The 20,883-nt window shown below is 40.6% G+C and overlaps 1 protein-coding gene across 2 annotated transcripts; it reads left to right on the top strand.

The window, feature by feature from the left end:
- The first annotated feature begins 1,836 nt into the window (after window positions 1-1,836).
- On the top strand, window positions 1,837-9,563 carry LOC139382357 (ETS homologous factor-like). Of its 2 annotated transcripts, none has more exons than XM_071126339.1 (9): window positions 1,837-2,056; window positions 5,009-5,114; window positions 5,276-5,533; window positions 5,866-5,922; window positions 6,224-6,268; window positions 6,374-6,436; window positions 8,020-8,064; window positions 8,197-8,392; window positions 8,496-9,563. In XM_071126339.1, exons 2-9 carry the CDS (start codon window positions 5,018-5,020, stop codon window positions 8,593-8,595), a joined length of 861 nt encoding a protein of 286 aa, XP_070982440.1. In that variant the 5' UTR covers window positions 1,837-2,056; window positions 5,009-5,017; the 3' UTR covers window positions 8,596-9,563. The 2 variants fall into 2 exon arrangements, with proteins under 2 accessions (XP_070982440.1, XP_070982450.1); XM_071126349.1 differs by having other exon boundaries at window positions 1,884-2,056; window positions 6,227-6,268.
- Window positions 9,564-20,883: the final 11,320 nt, after the last annotated feature.

Genomic DNA, 20,883 nt, shown 5'->3' with positions numbered 1-20,883 from the left:
AGAGAGAATGCGAGAACAAAATCTATAGTTTATTAGATCAACAGAGAGAAGGGGAAAACTCATTTGAAACATAGAAAACCTGTGTTGTACTGATTTATACATTTAATGACATACTGTACATATTGAGTTTTTTCTCATAGGACTGAATAAGTTGGCCTACAAGTTGTTATTATTGTCACTAATATCATACAGTTCTGCCCCTCCCATAAGGAAAGAGTTTTGTTGGAGAATGATAGCTTTGCTTAGGTAAACATGTGACTCATGCATGACATGGATAGACTTTGTTGGAAGAAACGTGTCATATACTTCCCTCTTCTCCTTGCTTCAGCCTATTATACAGTTTCAGCATTTCTAAATGTTCAGTCAACGACATGAAGCTGTTAGTGCTCCAATCTAAGCTCCGCTGAACTCCAAAGAGAGTTATCTGTGTGCTTTAAGAACATAGATGAGTGTGGCAATGTTACATTTGTCAAAATCCTAATTGGCAACAAGCAGAAATAGACTATTTGTACTTCTTCTGATCATTTTCAAAAAACAACTACTGCAAGTAAAAAGGGTGACATGGTTCACTAAAGAGCTGCATGTGATGAACTAAATTCTCTATACACAGTATTCTGATTGTATTTACTGTTGTGTTATTCAAACTATGTTTGTAGAGATCAAAGTAAGATACATCAAATATAAATGTCAAAGGCATAAAGTCACTCAAACATTGAACTGTCTAATTAGCCAGTAATTCATGTTCTGTTAGATAATTAGGTTGCCCGGGCAACAGGGTTTGGTGGATTTGAATAGAGGCATGATAGTGTCTCTGAATAACACAGTAATATGACTATCTCTATCTCTATCAATCAGCTAATGCGGTTTCCACGGAACAGACAAAGAGAATCACATGATAAGAGCAGCAGGAGAAGCTCTCAGCATGCCACACATCAGCTCTAACAAAGGCACCAGCAGCAATTAGATCACATTGAACACTCATCTCACTATGCTCATGTGTTTATCTGGTGTCTGTGTCAGACAGAAAAAAAACAACTAAGTTGAAGTGTAAACATATAGGTAGAAGCTCTGAGCACCGAATGGTGTGTCGCCTTCAAACTTCTGATGCTGGTAGGAGAACAGAGTATCCACAATACAGGACTGGTCAAAGCATCTTCCACTCACCAACCACAGTGCTCTCCTGTTGAGGTGAGACATGGTAGTGTCCTAGACACACAGATCAGTGTTCCCCCTTTTTTTCTTTCTTCATCAGGGAATTGTGTTACTGTAGCAAACTGTATGTCTACACTGATTCAATGTCACAAAGTATTCATATGAAAACAGGGTTCTCTCATGGACAATTAGCCGAAGGAAATCTAATTATGCGTAGGACGATAAAAAAACCTAAGTGTATGAATAATACAAAAGGAACATGTTGGCCATCGTTCTTGCTGTTAGCTTCGAAAGGTTAGTCAAATATATTTTCAGAGTCTATCTTTAGCCAAATGTTCTGAGACAGAAACATCATCAGGTTTGAGACAATGCGAACTTCATGCCACCTAGCGACATTCTGTGTTTGTATGTGTGTGTGGCTGTGCATGTGAGAAACAAAGACAGAGAGAGAGAGAGAGATAGAGAGAAAGAGAGAGTGACCAGAGACCAGACCAGAGACCAGAGAGAGAGCACAAAGAGTGAAAGTAACACCTACAGTATGTCAGATGTGTTGTAATTCACTCAGTCATTTGTATGCAAATTCCTATCTGTCCCGAACCTGTCCTGGTAGCCAATTGGGGAGGGATAAGGATAGGACAAGGAAGCTGACAGCATAAAATAACCACTGCTGGGGCAGCACCTTGGTGTGTGTGTGGGCTGGAGCTTTTTTTAAGTTTTGGGAACCAAAAGAGCACAGCTTCTAGCACTGAAAACAACACTCCACTCATTTGTGGAGAGAAACACAGCTAGCTACCTCACCTACCTGAAGTCATCTGAGAGGAGAGAAAGAGAGAGCGAGAGAGAGAGAGAGAGAGAGAGAGAGACAACACCTCCCATCCTGGTCGGAACCCAGTCCATAGCTCTGGTAGGAAACCATGCTGATCATTGCTAGGCAACCAGCTTTGCTTCTATGTTGTTAGTTGCTGTTATACTGACTGAGTAGCGCAATCAAAACAATGGCTGAAATGGCTGGGCTTAGGAGTGAATTGGTGTTTTGGCTATGCAGACAGTGGGTATTCGATCTGTAACAAAGCAATGTAGGCACTACTTTCAGAAAGTGGGCACTACTTTCAGACTAGAATGTGATGGTTTGATTCATTTATCTAACTGTGTGTCAAGCTTTGATTGCCTGTACTTGTAATTAAGCATTAGACAAAATTGTTACAATGCCGTTCACACAGCGTTAAAGAAGATGACTGAATATACACTAGGCTTTAAATAACTGTGTGGCTTGCATTTGAAGTCCTAAAATAAATGGCATACGCTTTTGTTTACAAAGTAAATATGATCATTGACAAATGTACTCTTCATGGGCCCTGTTTTGTTTTGATATACAAACTTCCCCTTTGAAAGAGAAGCAAAACAAATGTTGGTAAGCTCATTTTATAATGAAATCAAATCGAATCAAATTGTATTGGTCACATATACTGTACATGGTTAGCAGATGTTATTGCGAGTGTAGTGAAATGCTTGTGTATCATAGTAATATGTGACAAGGTGCAGTACATCTACAAGCTAGTGGACTGTATTCACCTCACATGGGTTGTAACTTAAATCCGTTGAGATAAAACTCCACAGAGGGATTCTCCAGAAGCTTCAGTATAGGGAAGTGTGACCTGCCTGCACTTGTTTACTGCTTACCAAAAGTTACATCTGTCAGTGATCATTTGTTTGTTCGTTTATTTCCTTCATCTGTAAGCTTATCATCATGATTGCAGGTAAATATATTCTGCAATGAGCTTTTTATTTTGATGGGTGATAAGATGCACATGTAGTGAATATTGATCAGGGGCAAGTTTCCCTAAAGCTTTGCCTAGCTAACATGGAACTGTATTACTCACTGCTGAATAGTTCACACATTGGATCATTAATAAGTTAATTTTGAACAGACCAGGAGATTGTAGTAAATGGAAACTGTTACCTGATGATAGGGACATGCCAAACTAAACGGTCAGGAAATACAATACCTGCAGTCTACTTCCATGAAGACAGGCAGTCTTCAGACGGCTCAGACTAGATGGTAGGCAGACAAATAGTAGACAGCACTGAGAGTTAACACAAAGCATGCAGGTGGTGAGACTTGGCATCCTGAGCTGAACCAAAGCCATGGCCTAAACTGCCAAGTGCCACATATCTCTAGTGAAATCTCATCTTGTTCTTGGGAAACTGCTTTTGTTTAGGATTGAGGAAGACTTGGTATAATTTATGTTTCTCATTCAGCCTGTCACTGTGCCGACATAGGTCATGTACTGTAAAACATGGTGTTGTACAGTTATTTGGTGTCATTGTTTTATTAGCCATCATAATCCAGCCTTTTCCAGGTAGTGGTCAATAAAGAGAAGCTGAATATAGGTCACTGTATAAAGAGCTGAGTCTATTGTTTGTCAAACTGATGCTGCAGGCGAGCACTATGACAACCTTTCACAGACAGACCATATTTGTTTATAATACGCTCTTACAATATGATAAAGCAGATTACATTGTCATATTAAATATTCAATCCAAAATCAAGATGTTTTCAGATTTCAAAAGTTGGCTGATTTTGAGATGAGCTGTCCCTGGAAGCACCTATTAGTGAACAATTATTGACCGCAAATTATACATTTACTATAGATGCTCCAAAAAGTTAAACTCCAGGTAGGCATTCTCTTCCACAAAGTCGAGATAAATGGACTACAGTCTAGACAACAGTAAAACATGTGACAAGGCCATTACACGTACAGTGTTGCAACAACCCCACCTTCAATATTCTTGTCATAGGCCTCAGTGCCGACCTGCAATTCTAATGTACTGTATATTTACATATAACATGCAAATATAGTTGTGGTGAAGTGTTTTCTCAACAACAGTTAAATGAACGTAGCCATGTTGTTGGCACACTATTAACATTTCACGGGCAGTCCTTTATGGTGGGGTTACGGAGAAGATACAGTGCTTCACCTGCTGTGCACTACAGACGTCTTCCCATAGATATTCAAATAACTAATGATTGATACTATTTATGTTGTATTTACTTTTACAATAACACTTCATTACCAATTCTTTAGAACTTTATTTGAACTTGTTTTTAAACTTGAATTGTGTCATTACAGTCAAAGTTGATCTGATTGTGGCATTGGGAAGTGTTTCATTTCTTAATGTATTTCTCCAGTATACAGAACTATAACGGCTATTGCCTACCCAATTGAATAAGCATATTACATATTGCACACTGGATGATGCATTCCTTCATATGTATACTGTTCATTAATTGGCATTAGCAACTATAATTACCTGAGTATCACAGCACTATTAATATGTGTTGACATCCTAATGGGATGTGGTTCTGAAAAAAAGGAACTGCACTGTAACCTAATCTATTTAAAACACAGACATGTAATTTAAAGGAAGAGCTGGTTTTATCTGGGTTGTCAATCATACATGTCCTGCAGGCATTTCTGCACAGAATTGTCGAGTTCTCCGGTATTAACACATCATTGTGTGACTGACTCATTTCATTCAGCAATCAGAAGAACAAATAGGCCTATATGTATGCAAAACAGACAGACATACAGATCCATCACTTTGCAAATACACGTGTTGAGGACGGTGAGCATGTCACCCAATCACCCCCATGCTGTCTTCACACTGACTCCCTTTGTCATCCTGTTTCACATCTGTCAATGTCGTCATATAGAAACATACCCTATCTCAACTCAGATACTCAGATTTGGGAAAGACACCATTTGTGTGCACCGTGTGGGATTACACTGTAACCTACCAATCATCTTGTTCAGGGTTTTACTCCATACTGAATGTATGTGTCTTTCTCCCCCAGCTCTGGACCATGGTCCGTCATACCACCTGTATCATGAGCATCCCATCCACTGCCAGCATTGAGAGCCAGCTGCCCACAACATGGAGCTCCTACCCCTGCTCAGACAGTGAGGACTAGTGTGGTTGCTCAATTCAGTGAATTGCTCTGCTGGTTTAATTATTTACAAATACCTGGGCTAGCCGGAGTTCAAATGTTTTCAATACACCCCCAACACATTCAAAGTATGAAAAAAACCCACTTAATCTCTACCTTTACCCCTGACTCCAGTTTCCACAGTGATGCCTGGTTACACCAGTCGCCTGTGGTCCCAGGACTCCCAGCCTCAGTATTGGTCGAAGTATCAGGTGTGGGAGTGGCTGCAGCAGATGCTGGATATGCACCAGATCGACGCTGCCACCATCCCCTTCCAGAACTTTGATGTGGACGGACGTCAGCTGTGCAGCATGACCTACCAGGACTTCACCCGTGCTGCGGGCACCGTGGGGCCTATCCTCTACCACAGCCTCACCGAGCTCAAATGGAGCGGTGGGTTCACACACTGGACTATAATGTTCTTTGTTATTGTTATGTTTATCAGAATGAAGGCCAGGTCAGGCCATGCAATGTTGAAACATACTGTGATATATTAGGTCATCAAATGTTGAATGGTAGTATTTAATTTCAGTTAACACTTGAGTCGGTTAGAATACCACAAAAAAACAGGAACAGTAAATTGTACCAGCGTAGGAGGATCAAGGATTTAGGAATTCAATATCAAGTTTGATTAACACAAAATAATGAAAGCCCATGTTGTTACTGTACATGTAATGGTATTACCCTTAAATGAGCCCTTGTTTATCCATGTCATCCCTACACAGGTCAGTATCCTGGTGTGGAGTTTTCACCGCTGGACGTTATCAAATCAGAGCCAGATGGTAAAAGCACCATAGACAAACACTGGCATGCATGAACGAGTCATGTACTTCAAGTCATCCCTAAGAAACTCATCCAGTTATTACATATCTATGCATGTCTCAACTTGTTTGACACGTTTTAAAGAGTGTTGGGCCAGTAACCGAAAGTTTGCTGGTTTGAATCTCCGAGCCGACTGACTGAAAAATCTGATGATGTGCCCTTGAGCAATAGTTGCTCTGGATAAGAGTGTCTGCTAAAATGTTAAATGTATATAATGCCTCTTAAGCGTACATGCAAGCTTAATGTGCTCTCCTGTTTTAGTAGATTTCCCTTGCCCATTCACAGAACCTAGCATCTATCCTGCAGGTAGGTACCACATTGGAATGGATAGGATTTTGGAGAAAGGTACAATTTTTAACTAACTTATGGACAGCATAATTTTTTACTTGTTGATATTTCTTTATGTTTTAGATATTTACGATCCCTCGTTTCAATCGCTTGCACCTGTGGCCTCACCCACTCCCTCCAGTCCAGGTAAGAAACAAGACCAAAGATGAGGACTGAAAACCTACTAAACCTTATCTAAACACACTAATTGGAACGAGCCCCAATCCAAGGGAAGACATCGACCTACAGTAGCTGAGTCCCCAAAGAAAATATGGCTTCATCGTGGTCCTTTGAAGTTCAATTGCTAGAGCATTGCGCTTGTAATGCCAGGGTAGTGGGTTCAATTCCTGGGAACACCCATACGTAAAATGTATGCATGCATGACTGTAAGTCGCTTTGATTAAAAGCGTCTGCTAAAGGGAATATATTATTATATTACTGAGCAAACAGAGTGGCAATACAAGTCTATTGAGTAAAGTCCACGAACATTCAGTGAGTGATCATTTTGAGAAAGAGGCAGCTGAGTCTACTCCTTATCACCAAACTACATCACCACAACGTCACTGAGCAAACAATGCATGACAATACAACTGAACAAACTCATCCTGTTTATGTTCCCCACACCCATGTAATTTAACAGTGTTGGGCTCCATGGAATAAAATCTGAAATGCGTAAAACAGTGGTACAAAGGTTAGGCTAACGTGTGGATTAGTGATGGGGAAAAATCGACTCAATTACATATCGCAATATTATTTTTGGACAATATTAGATTGATATTTGACTCCAAGTATTGATTTGTAAAAAAAAATATTTAAAAAATCTACATCTACCCTAGGTAGCAATAGCTAGTGCTAGTGGGCTGTACCTCCGCCGAAATGCCGGTATGTTTAATTGTATTTCTAATGTAATGGCAAAATGTAGATTTCCGCCTAAAGAGACATACTCAAAAGTAACTACTATTCATGTGTAATTACATGATTCCGACATGCAAAACATGGTATATTTGGAAAGAAGATATCTGGGAGATTGTGAGGAAATGATCAGAAGATAGGTAGGAGTTACACAGTTCAGAATACACAAGATCAAGCACACACTAAATTTTTAAAAAATTAAGCAATCTTTCATTGACAAGCTATAAGTGAATTACTCATGCTCAGAGCTGGAAACACATCAGATGGCTTCCACAAATTGTGAACAATATCTGAAAAAAATGAGATTAGTAGAATGAGATTGCTAACAACTAGAAATGGGCAGATGTTTAAGTAAGTGGTGTCAGGTGTGGTCACGGGATGTTTCCAAGTCTCTGAGCCAGCTAGCAATAGTTAATATTACGCATAAAAGGTTCTAGGCCTTGCTTTGTCCCACCCAGGTCAACTGCATATCCCTGGAAAGCTTTTTGCATATCCCAACTCCCCCTGAGAGTGGGGTCATCTTGGGTTTGCTATTGTCAAGTGGTACTCTGGAGCACATAGGGTTAAGTGCCTTGCTCAAGGGCATATCGAAAAATAATTTCACCTTGGCGATTCAAATTGGTGACCTTTTGGGTACTGGACCAATGCTTAAACCACTAGGCTACCTGCTGCTGTAGGTTAGTTGGTTGGACTACTATGATGCTAGAACAACTTGTGGGTTCGATTGCCACATGTATCAAATGTATTAAATGTCTTAATTTTTATTTGTTTTTAAGCATCTGCTAAATTACCATATCTGTTTATTATTTTACTTCCAGACACAAATAGATCTCACAGTCGCCCTCATCAGGTCAAAAAACACAGTGAGTAGTATTTACATGAACATCTTCAGTACTATCGAATCATATATTTTAATATAAATGCTCAACATTTCGCCCATGCAAAAACTGATAGTAGATGGTTCTAATTTCCACCACCTGTGTGTTTTTCCTCAGACCCCCGGGGGACCCACCTTTGGGAGTTCATTAGGGACATTCTGCTGAACCCGGAGCGGAACCCAGGCTTGATCAAGTGGGAGGATCGGACAGAGGGCGTGTTCCGCTTCCTCAAGTCAGAGGCCGTGGCTCAACTGTGGGGCAAGAAGAAGAACAATAGCAGCATGACCTATGAGAAGCTCAGCCGAGCTATGAGGTAGAGACTGAAAGGATTTGGGGGGTTTCATGTTTATTTCCTGGTTCACATGTTAAGAAGTCATTTTGGCTGTTCCGTTAAGGTCTCTGTTTGTACCCTTCAGATATTACTACAAACGGGAAATCCTGGAACGTGTAGATGGACGAAGGCTGGTCTACAAGTTTGGAAGGAATGCACGAGGATGGAGGGAGTCAGAGAAGTGAAAGAGGACACCTCTCCACCATTTTGTGCCTTTTTTTAACCACCATGCGAAGATGTCTATTTATGTTATTTTGTTGGATATTAATGTGTCACTGTGATGTTTTACTATATATGTTGTTTATTTTACAAAGAGGAGTAGAAAGCCTCATTGCAACTCTTGACATTTTTGGGAGTTTCTGTATGATATATTTACATATGGTTAAGAAAGACCATAATTTACATTTGACTGCTTACATTTTCCTGTTCAGAGAGTGATGACTATTTGCACTGAAAGCTATTTTCGATTGAACAGCAAAAAGCAATGACATATGGGGCGGCAGGTAGCCTAGTGGTTAGAGCTTTGGGCCAGTAACCGAAAGGTTACGAGATTGAATCCCTGAGCTGTCGTTCTGCCCCTGAACAAGGCAGTCAATCCACTGTTCTTTAGCCATCGTTATAAATAAGAATTTGTTCTTAACTGACTTGCCTAGTTAATTCAAAAGTTTTAAAAACTATAGATGCGTTATTTTAAATATTTCCAGCTTGTTGTACACATTTAAACTGTGTAATGTTCTTTCCGAAGTATGTTTGATTGATGTGTTATGCAAGACATCTCCTTTAGTAAATATGAAACTCTTGACTTCTTTGCATTCATCCTCTTCAAATTTGTTTTAGTTATGAATATATAACAGATCTCACAATAGAACCACAACTTCCCTATTCATGTACAGGATAAACAGAGAACTGTTTGGCCCAAACACAATGGCAGCTCAGGATAGTATGATAGAGCACATTCAGATGCAACAATGGGACATGTGGAAATTAGAGGATGTTCTGTGTGTGTTCTTCAAGATCTGATGCTGAGAAATGTCTTCTCATTTTGCAATGTCAACTCGTCTTCACCCATTTACTACGCTATGCTGTAAAAATAAATGTGTAAATACCATATTTGTATTTTAAATAATAAAGGACTTGTGTTTTTGAAACAACAGACGAAAGCCTGCCTGTGTGTCATTATTTGTGTGAGCTAGATGAACATCCCACTGTTAATTTCATGTTGGATTTACATTAGTTGGCAACTCAACCAAATGTAAAAATGTTTTACTGTGAACTGACATCTGTGCCGAGTGGGATGATTATCACACAAATCAGTTGACTGACAACTCTCCCTGTTGAGCCCTTCATGTCAATCTGAACTTTATTGACTGCTATCATACAAAATGTAACAAGAACTCCAGCTGAGTTTTGCTATTTTCTTTTTTTTAATAATCAAGCAATCTTATCTGACCCAAGCTTTCACTTTTAACTGCCAATTGCATTTTGGGCTGTTTCAATTTTAGCTAGATGGGATCAGTACCCATTTGTCAACAGAGAGCAGGGAACCAGGCCTTCATACAGAGTTGTTGGATGAGGCTCAAATCTCTCTCTCGCTCTCTCTTTCTCTCTATGCCTCCCTATGAGAAGCCATCAGTTTTAGAGATAGGACATGACATTGCTGTCTTATCACTGAGATTGTAAAATGCCAGGCAGTTAATTGTTCTCTGGTGCATGTCATGGCCGTTCTGCTGACACCGCGGGGTGATGGACAGATGACTCGCCTCTGATGCCCGCTCAGATAAGAAAAGCGACACTCAATGCCCCCTTTCTCACACCCTGTGTTTGCAGTCAAATCCCTGTCCATGCCTCCAACCCTGCTCTGTGCAATTCATGTTTTTTTATCCTCCTCCTTTACATAACACTGATTGCTGTGTCATTCTTTTGGTGTCTTTGTTGAAGTCCGCAAAATGTACCCATCTTTGACAATGTTATCAATGTTCAGTCTCTTTGCTTTCACACCCACTGTGTTACTACTTTATACAACTGGAGTTTGAGTTTGACATTGTAGCGAGGAGGAGGTCGTGGCAGTCTGTATTTTTTAAATGTTTTGAATAGGAAATTAAGTAAAGAGTGAAGCAAATGGGTTCATTTCAACATCATCGGCCGAACAAAACTTCAACATTTCATCTGATATGATCTGGTCCCAGTTGACAGTTCAAGATATTTTTCATAAGACTTTTTGCTAAATTGAGGACAGACATAAAGTCAGTCGACACAGAATATACATAGCATATTCTACTGAGATATTATGCAGACGGCTGTTAGTGTCAACGTTTGATTGGACCGCCATGAATCAGGACAATGTAAATTAAGGTTAACAATGAAAACCATTTTATATTAAACCATACCTTGCATCATATAGGTTGAATGTAAACTGAGTTGTTAAATGATCAGGTAGAGAAAGCACCTATTATTTATTAACCTTGCTCATCCATGAATTCTGAAGTGCTGCACAATGCATATCCGCATACATACACTATCATATCAAGATAAGCCTTCCTGTATGCATACAATATCACAACTACAGCAGATAAAGAGGTGATATTGATGATTTTATCAGTTTAAATCAGCAACATTACTGATCTGTGTGAACGGCTGGAATCCAGTCTGATTTTAGTGTTGTGTTTGTTGATGTTGCTGCGAGTCTGAAACATAGGGAAATGTGTGAATATCGGTCTCAGAGAGATTACTGAGCAGTTAGGCAAATGGTCTAGACTGACATAACCTCTGTTGTGCAAAGAAACAGGAGGCTGATTTCCCTAACTGACTACTGGCCAGTGGATGCAAAGGAGGGGAATAGACAAAGTACCCAGTATAGTTACAGAATATTGGGGTCTGGTAAAAAAAAAAAAATCTCCTGGTATGCAGATGTTTTGCTGAGAACTACATGTGCATATGTGCAAGTACTGTATACAGTGGGGCAAAAAAGTATTTAGTCAGCCACCAATTGTGCAAGTTCTCCCACTTAAAAAGATGAGAGAGGCCTGTAATTTTCATCATAGGTACACTTCAACTATGACAGACAAAATGAGGAAAAAAAATCCAGAAAATCACATTGTAGGATTTTTAATGAATGTATTTGCAAATTATGGTGGAAAATAAGTATTTGGTCAATAACAAAAGTTTATGTCAATACTTTGTTATATACCCTTTGTTGGCAATGACAGAGGTCAAACATTTTCTGTAAGTCTTCACAAGGTTTTCACACACTGTTGCTGGTATTTTGGCCCATTCCTCCATGCAGATCTCCTCTAGAGCAGTGATGTTTTGGGTCAACACGGACTTTCAACTCCCTCCAAAGATTTTCTATGGGGTTGAGATCTGGAGGCTGGCTAGACCACTCCAGGACCTTGAAATGCTTCTTACAAAGCCACTCCTTCGTTGCCCGGGCGGTGTGTTTGGGATCATTGTCATGCTGAAAGACCCAGCCACGTTTCATCTTCAATGCCCATGCTGATGGAAGGAGGTTTCACTCAAAATCTCATGATACATGGCCCCATTCATTCTTTCCTTTACACGGATCAGTCGTCCTGGTCCCTTTGCAGAAAAACAGCCCCAAAGCATGATGTTTCCACCCCCATGCTTCACAGTAGGTATGGTGTTCTTTGGATGCAACTCAGCATTCTTTGTCCTCCAAACATGACGACTTGAGTTTTTACCAAAAAGTTATATTTTGGTTTCATCTGACCATATGACATTCTCCCAATCTTCTTCCGGATCATCCAAATGCTCTCTAGAAAACTTCAGAAGGGCCTGGACATGTACTGGCTTAAGCAGGGGGACACGTCTGGCACTGCAGGATTTGAGTCCCTGGCGGCGTAGTGTGTTACTGATGGTAGGCTTTGTTACTTTGGTCCCAGCTCTCTGCAGGTCATTCACTAGGTCCCCCCGTGTGGTTCTGGGATTTTTGCTCACCGTTCTTGTGATCATTTTGACCCCACGGGGTGAGATCTTGCGTGGAGCCCCAGATCGAGGGAGTTTATCAGTCGTCTTGTATGTCTTCCATTTCCTAATAATTGCTCCCACAGTTGATTTCTTCAAACCGAGCTGCTTACCTATTGCAGATTCAGTCTTCCCAGCCTTTTGCAGGTCTACAATTTTGTTTCTGGTGTCCTTTGACAGCTCTTTGGCCTTGTCCATAGTGGAGTTTGGAGTGTGACTGTTTGGGGTTGTGGACAGGTGTCTTTTATACTGATAACAAGTTCAAACAGGTGCCATTAATACAGGTAACGAGTGGAGGACAGAGGAGCCTCTTAAAGAAAAAGTTACAGGTCTCTGAGAACCAGAAATCTTGCTTGTTTTTTAGGTGACCAAATACTTATTTTCCACCATAATTTGCAAATAAATTCATTAAAAATCCTACAAAGTGATATTCTGGATTTTTTTAATAATTGTGTCTGTCATAGTTGAAGTGTACCTATGATGACAATTACAGGCCTCTCTCATCTTTTTAAGTGGGAGAACTTGCACAATTGGTGGCTGACTAAATACTTTTTTGCCCCACTGTGTATATAGATATATATATATATGTTTGTGTTCAATCTACGGTCCATTGAAAACAGTGTATGAGTGTCCTGAGTAAGAAAGTCTAGGACATAATGATAGTTAATCTAATGGATCAAGTTGTGCAGTTATAGACACTTCTAGGTTTTGAGGTGGCAAAGTGAAAGAGGTTTGAGGAAAGCGTTGGTGAACCAGTCAAACAAGGTCTCCCACGCAAAGTTAATCTCTTGGCACATGGGCACCAACCAACGGCACCTGGCAGACAAACCTGACAAACCCGAACTGGTTGTAATGCATCCTCAAGAGATGCTTATACTTAATGAACAAAGGTGAGCGTGCACATACACACACACACGCACATGCCTGTGCATTGTACTGCATTCATAGGCACTGTTGTAATATTTTGTCCTCATGTCTCTCTCTGAAAGTGTCTGGTTTCAAACCAAAAAAAACCCCAATATGACCAAGAAGAAGAACAGACTCAGTTGTCTTAGTCCATGTCACAAAGACATGGTGCAGTAGATGGACTAAGCCTAGGTGGAAATAGCTTGTAACAGGTGATTTTGGCCCAGACTTACTGTCTGGATCCATGTCTGTTTGAGAATCTTGCAATTGTACCCTAATGGGAAAACTGCATTTAACAGATTAAGGATAATGGAGAGAACAATGCATAATGACTGTATGGCTGCATTAGACTGTCTGAGATGTTGCATTTGTGCAATTCAAGTGATCAGTTTCACAGTGGAATGGTATGTTGTGAAACACCTTTGTGTTCAGGATCTGGAACAACAGAGTTTAAAATGGAATGCCAACAAACACATTTTCAGTGATGAAACTGTCACGGGAATACTTTGTTTTAAATAAATGTGAATACCTTATAAGAGCCTATAGCTGGTTAGATTGACTGGATACCTTATCCATATTGTTTCACTGGAGGCTGGGAATCTCCCAGAATGGTATAGTACAGTATGTATCAGCTATACCCCATGCAATCACTGTTCTCTGGCTCTTGATATCTTGTCGCAGTGGAAAGATTACATCCCAATTTGAATGAGCCATGAGGGAGACATTTTATTATTTAAAAGAGAAGACATTAATTCTATCAGATAGATGGTGGATGAAGAACAAGGAAGTGATGAGTGATAACCACAGGCATAAAGACAAACCCAGCAGGCTCTCTGTCTCTGTCCCATTACCTGTTCACTAGAGGTATTGTATTCTCACAGCAGATACCCAATCACAGCTTATCAGAGCCTCTTATCACTCTCAGCCCACACTAACAGGGCCATCGAAGGCATACGGTCCAAGGCACAAGTCAGACCTATTCCTTAGTGGACTGTGAATATATCTCACTATGCAAAACACACACTTAAAAAACAGGTATCATATGACTTCATCTGGAAAGCAGCAATGTGTGTTTGGAAACACTGTTTGTCCTCTACCAGAAGATACACTTGAACTTTTTGTTTTTACCACAGGGTCCTTTGAGAGGGTCCTTTGCGCAGCCAGGGGGATAAAATATGAAAATAACTTTTAAACATGCCAGACTATCCACAACACACCATCCAGACAGGAAAAACTAAACAAAGAGGTATTTATATTTTATTACGGATGCCAAGGCAGACGCTGCTCTTCCTGGGGTCCAGCAATATAAAGGCAATTTACATAAAGTTAAAACATTACACTTCACAACACATTATTACACACTACTACAACATATATACAACACAAAATCCATATGTACGTGTGTGTGAAGTGCGTGTGTTAGCATGTGTGTGTGTATGCGTGTGTTTCTTCACAGTCTGCGCTGTTCCATAAGGAGTAGTTGCATCTGTGTTTTTTATTTACTGATTTTACTGCTTGTATCTGTTACTTGATGTGGAAGAGATTTCCATGAAGTCATGGCTCTATGTAGTACTGTGCATTTCCCAGAGTCTGTTCTGGACTTGGGGACTGTGAAGAAACCTCTGGTGGCATGTCTTGTGGGGTATGCATGCGTGTTTGAGCTGTGTGCTAGTCCTTTAAACAGACAGCTCGGTGCATACAACATGTCAATCCTCCTCACAAATAGAAGTAGTGAAGAAGTCAATCTCTCCTCCACTATGGGGCAGGAGAGATTGACAGGGATATTATTAATGTTATCCAGGGCCAGCCATACTGCTCCGTTCTTGGCCAATTTCAATTAGCCTATGTCCCTCTTTGTGGCACTTGACCATATGACTGGTGTTGTTTGCTTTTCAGAAGTTTGGCAGCCACCAACAAAATAATACAGACATCTTGTGCCTCCCTGTCCTCAATAGTATCCTGAACAGTTTGGCAGGGTCCTAAGGACTGACGTCACCCTTTTTCTACAGGTTGTAAACATCCGCACAGAAATTTTTTATATTTGATGCTCATAACACATCGTCTAACCAGCTCTGCTATGGCAAGTTTAATTGTCAGATTCAAGTATTCTCTCATTTGTGTCTAGCGCTCAAAAACCCTTATTTTCCGTATGTACGGTTTTCAGCAGTTCAATTAGCCCACTGTTTGCTCCATGTAAACTACACTTCATACTGTTTTAACATTTATAAATGTCAATAATCATCACAATGTAACGCTTCTCGTTGGTGGAAGGAGAGGAGGACCAAACTGCGGTGTGGTAAGTGTTTGTCATGTTTTAATTCAGAACAAATTACAATCCCTCCTGAGATGTGTGCAAACCTGGTGGCCAACTACAAGAAACGTCTGACCTCTGTGATTGCCAACAAGGGATTTGCCACCAAGTACTAATTTATGTTTTGCAGAGTGGTCAAAAACTTATTTCCCTCATTAAAATGCAAATCAATTTATAACATTTTTTAAATGCATTTTTCTGGATATTTTTGTTGATATTCTGTCTCTCACTGTTCAAATAAACCTACCATTAAAATGACAGACGGATCATTTTTTTGTCAGTGGGCAAACGTATGAAATCAGCAGGGGATCAAATACTTTTTTTCCTCACTGTAGATGTGCAGATGATAATGTGCAAGTAGAAATACTGGTGTGCAAAAGAGCAGAAAAGTAAATAAAAACAATGTGAGGATGAGGTAGGTAGGTAGATTGTGTGGGCTAATCACAGATGGGCTATGTCCAGCTGCAGCGATAGGTTAGCTGCTCGGAGAGCTGATGTTTAAAGTTAGTGAGGAAAATATAAGTCTCCAGCTTCAGCGATTTTTGCAATTCGTTCGAGTCATTGGCAGCAGAGAACTGGAAGGAAAGTCGGCCAAAGAAGGTGTTGGCCTTGGGGATGACCAGTGAGATACACCTGCTGGAATGCGTGCTACAGGTGGGTGTTATTATCGTTACCAGTAAGCTGAGATAAGGCGGAGCTTTACCTAGCAAAGACATATAGATTACCTGGAGTCAGTGGGTCTAGCGAAGAATATGTAGCGAGGGCCAGACGACTAGAGCATAGAGGTCACAGTGGTGGGTGGTATATGGGCCTTTGATGACAAAACGGATGGCACTGTGATAGACTGCATCCAATTTGCTGAGTAGACTGTTGGAGGCTATTTTGTAAATGACATGGCCAAAGTCGGGGATCGGTAGGATAGTCAGTTTTACAATGGTATGTTTGGCGGCGTGAGTGAATGAGAAAGCCAAATTCTATATTTAATTTTGGACTGGAGATGTTTAATATAAGTCTGGAAGGAGAGTTTACAGTCTAGCCAGACACCTAGGTATTTGTAGTTGTCCACATATTCCAAGTCAGAATGGTTGAAAAGAATGCATTTCATTTTACAAGTGTTTAAGAGCAGTTGGAGGTCACGGAAGGAGTGTTGCATGGCATTGAAGCTTGTTTGAAGGTTTGTTAACACAGGGTCCAAAGAAGGGCCAGATGTATACAGAATTGTGTCATCTGCGTAGAGGTGGATCAGGGAATCACCCTCATCTAGAGCGACATCATTGATATATAATGAAAAAAGAGTCGAGCCGAGATTTGAACCCTGTGGTACCCCCAAAGAAACTGCCAGAGGTCCGTACAACAGGCCCTCCGATTTGACACACTGAACTCTGTCTGAGAAGTAGTTGGTTAACCAGGCGAGGCAGTTATTTGAGAAACATTTCTGTTGAGTTTGCCGATAAGAAAATGGTGATTGACAGAGTCGAAAGCCTTGGCCAGGCCGATGAAGACGGCTGCACAGTACTGTCTTTTATCAATGGCGGTTATTATATCGTTTAATACCTTGAGTATAGCTGAGGTGCACCCGTGACCAGCTCGGAAACCGGATTGCAGAGTGGAGAAGGTACGGTGGGATTCGAAATGGTCAGTGATCTTTTTATTAACTTGGCTTTCGAAGACTTTAGAAAGGCAGGGCAGGATGGAGATAGGTCTATAACAGTTCGGGTCTAGAGCGTCTCCCCATTTGAAGAGGGGGATGACTGCGGCCGCTTAGGGATCTCGAACGATACAAAGAGAAGTTGAACAGACTGGTATTAAGGGTTGCAACAATGGAGGCGGATACATTTAGAAAGAAAGGGTCCAGATTCTCTATCCCAGCTGATTTGTACGTGTCTAGGTTTTGCAGCTCTTTCAGAACATCTGCTATTTGGATTTGGGTGAAGAAGAAGCTGCGAAGGATTGGGCAAGTAGCTGCGGGGGGTGCAGAGCTGTTGGCCGGAGGAAAGCATGGCCAGCAATAGAGAAATACTTATTGAAATTCTCGATTATCATGGATTTATCGGTTTTGACAGTGTTACCTTACCTCAGTGCAGTGGGCAGCTGGGAGGAGGTGCTCTTGCTCTCCATGGACTTTACAGTGTCCCAAAACCTTTTGGAGTTAGTGCTACAGAATGCAAATTTCTGTTTTGAAAAGCTTTTCTTTGCTTTCCTGACTGGCTGCGTGTATTGGTATCTTGGTATCTATCGTGTATCTTGACTTCCCTGAACAGTTGCATATCGCAGGGACTATTCAATGCTGTTGCAGTCCGCCACAGGATGTTTTTGTGCAGGTTGAGGGCAGTCAGTTCTGGAGTGAACCAAGGGCTATATCTGTTCTTAGTTCTAGAGTTTTTGTAAGGGGCATGCTTATTTAAGATGGTGAGGAAATTACTTTTAAAGAACGACCAGGCATCCCGAATGACGGGATGAGGTCAATATTCTTCCAGGATACCCGGGCCAGGGAGATGCCCGGACCAGGGCCAGGGAGATGTAACATGGAGATTTGGCCATTTGGGAACACGAACCCTAAACCTATAAAGTTGTGTAGTAATTTAAAAAAAATATATATATTATTATTTCTTGCTCATATGAAAGATATATTCCTTATGTTTCCAAAATGTACTGCAAGCAATCTGTGTTAATGTTTTGACTAGCGTTGGGGCACCTAACAAAATTTCCCCGGTCAGAAGATACAATCGTCAATAGGCGCTAAAGTAGTTTGCATCTCTGAATGGGGTAGAAAGCTAACCAACCTTAGCTAGTTAGCTTTGGTGCTTGCCTCCCATTGAGATCAGAACATTTAGCCGGCGCGCCTAATGTGCTCTATGAGCTCTCTGGGAGAGAATGTATGAGTTATCCATAACCTCACATTTTGCCATTTTAGACTTATTGTAAAAAGACTAGTTCATATTCAAAGTTATTATTTTTTTTTTTAAACTTTTTGTGAACTTTGTGACTATAATTTATGTATGACTACCACTGATGCCACATAGGGCAAAAAAAGTGACATATTTGTTACTTACCCCAGATATTATACCAGTCTTTCTGGAGATGGTTGGTCAGAGTTGAAGTGTTGTCCTGCAATCTGTTTCTGACAATAAATTCAGAAACCAGATATCAGATACCAGATATGAAGATTTGTCATTCAGGGCCCACAGACGTAGCATGATATAGGAATATCTAGCTACTGTATCTACCTCCTCATTCTAGCAACAATGCTAACTAGCTTTAGACTAGCTTAGCCATCTAGCTAGCTATGTAGAAAAGGTTTGGTGTAATCACCAAGTAACCACCAATTCTCAAATAATATATTTAGGCCTACTCAGCTTCGATACCAAAACAACACGTTCTCAAACAGCGTTCTTCTTCTTGGTTTCTAAGTTGACACAGTTCCTGAGTCCTCCATTGCACAACCTCTAGCGCCAAAACCGAAATGACTGTTGGAACTTGGAAGCCCCACCAGTTCAGTGAGAAGTTATTGCTACTTTGCTAGCTGGTGATATATTAGTGATTTTGCTAAATTGGAGTAATTAGAATATTTTAAGACATTTTGTAGGATGTGATTAGCAAAAACTAGTTGCGATTTGAGTTTCAACGTAGTTGCGTTTTGAGATTCAAAAATGTGTGTTCGTTCATCAAAACTGCTCTTGCCAGGTGACATTTTGAATGGTCGTCTGCAATTCCTTTAAAGCTGACGCTTATGAAGTATGGCAATTTATATTTAAAGTTTAACATTTTAAAATTTTGAGGTAAATCTGTTTTTATAATAATAAGCTCTGTTATTGTTTTCCTTTTATATACTGTATATAAAATAAGCAAGTAAATATTACATTTAATTTTCTGTAACAAATACATAGTTTACAGTGTACACTGTAGATCCAAGGTATATATTAGTTTTTTTGGCTATGGAAAGAAATTGAGGCCTTTATCTGTATTACACTGGTTAAGTAGCACCTATAGATCTCGGCACATGGGACTGTACCAATCTTTATAATCAGTTGAGGAATCCTTAGTGCTCACTCAGTAGTATAACCCAGATTCCAATGACTACAAGAATCTGAATGTCAGAGGAAAATCTGAAAATGATTAAGTGCCAGTATTCCAGTCTTTATTTCCTGCTCATCACACTAAAGCCACATGCCAGAGAGGGATTTCCCCTGTCTGTTACCTCGATGCAAGTTTTTTGTTAAATCACATCCTTGTTCACACTGACTTGAGGAAAATTTTAAAAAGTGTTAATTATCTAAATCAACAGAGGCTTTTGCCCTCACTTATGAAACATGCCCAAATCAAATCAAATCAAATTGTATTTGTCACTTACGCCGAATACAACACCTTACAGTGAAATGCTTACAAGCTCTTAACCAACAATGCAGTTTTAAGAACCCCCCCCCAAAAAAGTAAGAGATAAGAATAGCAAATGATTCAATGGAAGCAGTAAATAACAATAGCGGGGCTATATATAGGGGGTACTATATATACAGTAGAAACCGGTGTCGAGGTAATTGAGGTAATATGTACATGTAGGTAGAGTTATTAAAGTGACTATGCATAGATAATAACAGAGAGTAGTAGCAGCATTCCAGAGGGGGGAGGGGGGCAATGCAAATAGTCTGGGTAGCCATTTGATTAGCTGTTCAGGAGTCTTATGGCTTGAGGGTTAGAAGCTATTTAGGAGCCTCTTGGACCTAGACTTGGCTCTCAGGTACCGCTTGCTGTGCGGTAGCAGCAGTGGCGGATTTAGGTATAGGAGACATGGACAGCCGCCCAGGGCACCCGCACCAAAAAAATCGTAATGATGACATTTGTGCAATTGGTTTTCTATAGCTCATTTGCAATTCACGCCAATGATATCATGTCACCGTGTGGGACTGTGGGTCAATTAACCTTGTCGCGGAGTGGGCACTCTGATTCTAGTTTGTGAGCTAGGCAGCCTACTGCCTGGGAAGGTCTCCCACTCAGAAGTACGAGATGGGGGTGAGGGTAGGTTGACCTCAGGTCTCCCCACTGGAAGCCCGAAGTAGGGGGAGCGGGGGAATCTATCAAATAGCGCACCTATAACTTTGTACAATACTAATGAAATTAGTATGAAGATTAGCCCAGGGAGCCATACAAGATAGAACTGCCAGTGGGTATCAGAGAGAACAGTCTGTGACTAGGGTGCCTGGAGTTTTTGACAATTTTTAGGGCCTTCCTCTGACATGGCTGGAAGCTTGGCCCCGGTGACGTACTGGGCCGTACGCAT

This window comes from Oncorhynchus clarkii, chromosome 2 (genome assembly GCF_045791955.1).
Source record: "Oncorhynchus clarkii lewisi isolate Uvic-CL-2024 chromosome 2, UVic_Ocla_1.0, whole genome shotgun sequence".
Taxonomy (NCBI): domain Eukaryota; kingdom Metazoa; phylum Chordata; class Actinopteri; order Salmoniformes; family Salmonidae; genus Oncorhynchus; species Oncorhynchus clarkii.
This window is presented reverse-complemented; position numbering and strand designations above follow the sequence as displayed.